The sequence below is a fragment of the Manacus vitellinus genome, unplaced genomic scaffold (genome assembly GCF_001715985.3).
Source record: "Manacus vitellinus isolate BGI_N305 unplaced genomic scaffold, ASM171598v3 scaffold_19_pilon, whole genome shotgun sequence".
In the NCBI taxonomy this organism is placed as follows: domain Eukaryota; kingdom Metazoa; phylum Chordata; class Aves; order Passeriformes; family Pipridae; genus Manacus; species Manacus vitellinus.
The window spans coordinates 4,192,713-4,196,699 of record NW_021939395.1 but is presented as its reverse complement, the minus strand read 5'-3'; the positions used below and the strand labels follow the sequence as shown (position 1 = coordinate 4,196,699).

Below are 3,987 nucleotides of genomic sequence, written 5' to 3'. Positions count from 1 at the left end.
GGATGACCCCTGCTGGTGTCCCTGCTTATGAAAAAAAAAATATGTATCTGGCAGGAAGAGGACATATTAATTTCAGTCCAAAAAAGTTACAAATATAAACTCTGTCACAAAATGTATAAAAATACCTAATTTAATGCATAAAATATTATGAGTAATGTTCTGTTAAGTATGAAAATAATCTTAAGCCACTGAACATTACTGTGTTAGAACTGCAATGTAATGTATTAAGAAGGACATTAATTGTTCAGTTCACTATGACATTGTGTTAAACATCTTTTATTAATGAGCTGTTATTCCCAGCAGAGGCGCTTGATAACCTCTAGTCCATTGCTAAATCCTCTCAGTTGGTTTCAGTGAATCACTCTAAACAAACCTAGAAGGAAAAAATATCCCAATAATTTACATTTGAGTCTGTAAGGTCCTAGAACTAGAGTCATTTAAAGAAGGGCAGCTTTCCTATAAATCAAACCTTCTGATTTAATGCAGCTGACATATAGATCTATTTTACAATTTTTTTTTTAATTTCAAAAATACAACACATTAAAATAGGTTCAATTTATCAAAGCTAAGAGCAACAATTAAGTAATAATGTACTTAAAGTGCAAAGGCACTTTAACACAAAAAAGTGACGCCCAGTGGCTATAGTTGGTAATTGAAATAGCAGTACCGTATATTATTATTTACAAAAGAAAGTCATAGTCCAGGAAAAAAGATCTTTGGAGATCTTCTACATAATACATTAAGTTTCCATTTTGAAATTAAAAGAAAAGAAAAACAACAAAAAACCCAAAGACCCCCTTCCTCATTTCCTTCAAAATCAAAAAGAATTATGCAAGATCTATTACAGAAAGGTACATTTTAAGTGACAGTTCCTACAGAAGGGTCAAAAGGAGAGAGAAATAACTTAAAGAGAACGTTGCAAAAGCAACACCATATCCCTGCTATGCTGCAAGGGTTCCTTTTCTTTCTCTCTCCCTCTCTGATTTAAAAAAGTGGAAATGTTGGGAATGCCACAGATGATATCAGCACTGAGTTCAGACTCAATGAAATGTGATGCTGAGCTCATTTAAAAAATTTCCTTTGTCTCCCACCTCCCCCCTCACAGCTGACTGATTGCAGTTTGTTTTTCCAGAACTTCGAGGTAGTCTGGTTCTGTTTGTAGCTTTCCTTGGAGTAAAGGATGCTCGGGTTTAGACTGTTCTGCAAAATATTTCCTGGGAGTTCCATATAAAACAGTTTTATTTATCCTGTCCTGGTTTTGGCGTCTTGATTCATATGAAGGGGCAAACTGCCTTTTGGGTAAGGTACAAAAGTTATAATGAACTAATCCTCCAGCGGGCAGTTCCTTGACCCTTTCTGCAATATTTTGATACAGAAGCTCTGGTTCCCTCGGCGAGGATTGCTTTTCCAGCAATTCAGCTGCACTGATGGTAAATGCAAGACTGGTGGGGTCTTCCTTTTTGTGGTCAAGACTGCTGTAGCTAAACTCATGGAGATTCCTGTAATAGGCAACTGGATCCCCTTCCTTTTGCATGTAAATTGGGTTTTGGCACATCTGTCCAACGGGAGGGGGAATGTAGTTATAAACGTGTCCTTCAGTTTTATCGTGGGTCTCAGCGTTGTAAGACCCATACTGGAGCTGAAAGGAACTTATATCTACGTTGTTGGCGCTGCTGGGCATGCTTTGCACCCCCTTCCGGCGCTTAAGGACGAAGACAAACAGGCCTGCCCCAAAACAAACTGATAAAATAAACACAACCAGCAATCCTAAAATTAAGACAGACAGTGGAACTTCGGTATGTAATTCTGGGTAGGAGCTGGGTGAGACACCGAGGAGATGGGGTATATCTGTGTTCTGGTTCATGGAGAGGAGAGAAGAATCTGACAGGTTGGGGTTCTCTGGGCAGATGGCTTCTTTGCTCAGGAATTTCAGATGCTCTCCAGAGTGCTTGGTGGGAGACTCACATATGACTTCATTGATAACTACGGGGGGATTTGACTGCTGGTTGTTCTGGTCAGTGACTTTCTCTATCCAGTTCCTCAGCCCCAGGATGTCACACGTGCAGTCCCAAGGGTTCTCCTGGAGGTCTATCTGAATTAGAGCTGAGAGCTGGTCCAAGACTCCTCTCACAGGCAGGTGTGAGAAATGATTGTTTCTAAGGTTGAGTCTGGTGAGGGAAGTGCCACCAAAGACATTGTCAGGCAAGGATCTGAGCAGGTTGTTGTTGAGAAACAACAGATGAAGATTACTCAGAGCATCAAACGTGCGTGGCAGGATCTCCTTAATGACATTGTACTCTAGGTAGAGATATTGCAGGCTGTGCAGCCCTTCGAACATAGACCGGTACAGGATCTCAAGGTAGTTGCCATTAAGATAAAGTCTACGTAAACTTGTGAGGTTTGTAAAGGCACCTTCTTGTATCACTGCAATTCTGTTATTTCCTAGATGTAGCAAATCCAGAGAGCTGTACTCTGTGAGATCGGTTCTATAAATGACTTGCAGATAGTTACTGGTAAGGTAAAGTTTCTTTGGACTGGTTGGCCTGGGGTGGAGATCGGAGATGTTACTTATCTTTTTCTCTTGGCAGTTGACATTTAAGCCATTGTCTGAGCTCTGTGATGTACAGATGCAGCCAGCTGGGCAGGTGATGGGCACTGGAGACTTTGTCTGGTAAACCATGATAGGTCCGAATATTTGTCTGTCCTTGGACACAGAGACACGGGGGGTGGGGCGGTTCCTGGTTTTGGGTGGCCGGCTGGCTTTTGGGGCTCTGGTGGGATTCATGGCAGAGTTGGCTGTGGGTGATAGCCTGGAGATGTGCGGGTCTGAGAGGACAGGATGTTTTTCCCTCTGGTTCGAATCGCTGGAGCTTTTCCTAGGGCAGAGATCTTGCCTGGTGAGCTGGGTCACATCTTTTCCATGAAGCCTGAAGGGGGTTTCGCAGACTATCTCGCCCACAAACACGGTGATGGTGTCTAGCCAGGCCTTGAGTGGCAGCAAGTCGCAGGTGCAGTTCCAGGGGTTTTCCTCCAGCTGGATTTCCATGATGCCTCCAATGTGCTCCAGCACACCAGCAAAAGGCATCATCTTCAGCCGGTTCCCCCGCAGGTCCAGGTGAGTGAGGAGCACAAAGCGGAAGACATTGCTGGGCAGGGACAGCAGGAGGTTGTCATTGAGAATCAGCACCTTGAGCTTGTTGAGCTTGCTGAATGCCCCCGCTTCAATGGCACTGATGTAATTGTAATCAGCCTGCAGGTACTCCAGGCTCTCCAAGCCCAGGAACGTGTCTTCCTTCAGCACTTCCAGCTTGTTGTTATTGAGGTGCAGCCTCTTGAGGGTGCGAAGGCCGCTGAAGGCCCCTGTGCGGATCTCCTGCATGTCGTTGTTGCCCAAGTGGAGGGTCACGGCATTGGAGTAGTTGACAAACTCATTGGGGAACAGGCGGGTCAGTGCGTTCCCATTGAGAAACAGCTGGTAGATCTTGGATGGTGGCGGCAGGAGGAGGCTGACGGTTGTAAATCCTTTGTTTTCACAATTAATGTTCAGCACGTTCTCCTTCTCCTCACAAGGGCAGCGGCTCTTGCTGCAAATGTCTTTGGCAGGTTTGCGACTCTCTGTCCGCGAGATCCCAGCCACTGTTAACAAACTGAGCAACCAAACACCCTTCAGCATCTTTATGCGCCGTCGATCCCCGCTTTGGTACCTACAGTCAAACCTTTTGAGACAGGTAAGGAGAGAAAGAAGAAATCCCCAGTGAAAACGGCCGGGACCAGAGGCAGCTCCGGGAGGGGGAGGCAGAGGCAGCTCGGGGGGGGCGAAGCCGGTCGGAAGGTTGACGGGGTGCTGGAAGGAGAGCTGCAAGGCAGCGACTTGCTAAGTCCTCTGGAATCCCCCCTCCTCCTCCCTTCCTTCTGCTCTCGGAAAGCGCCTGCGGAGCTACTATGGGGGAAGCCCCGTCGGGGAGCTCCCCGAAAACCGGGGTCCCG

At 45.8% G+C, this 3,987-nt stretch overlaps 1 protein-coding gene across 1 annotated transcript; it reads right to left on the bottom strand.

Annotated features, from left to right (window-relative positions):
• Nucleotides 1-260: 260 nt before the first annotated feature.
• Nucleotides 261-3,712, bottom strand: SLITRK2 (SLIT and NTRK like family member 2). The gene has a single exon (XM_008927028.3). The coding sequence runs from the start codon at nt 3,671-3,673 to the stop codon at nt 1,100-1,102; it is 2,574 nt and encodes an 857-aa protein (XP_008925276.1). The 5' UTR covers nt 3,674-3,712; the 3' UTR covers nt 261-1,099.
• Nucleotides 3,713-3,987: the final 275 nt, after the last annotated feature.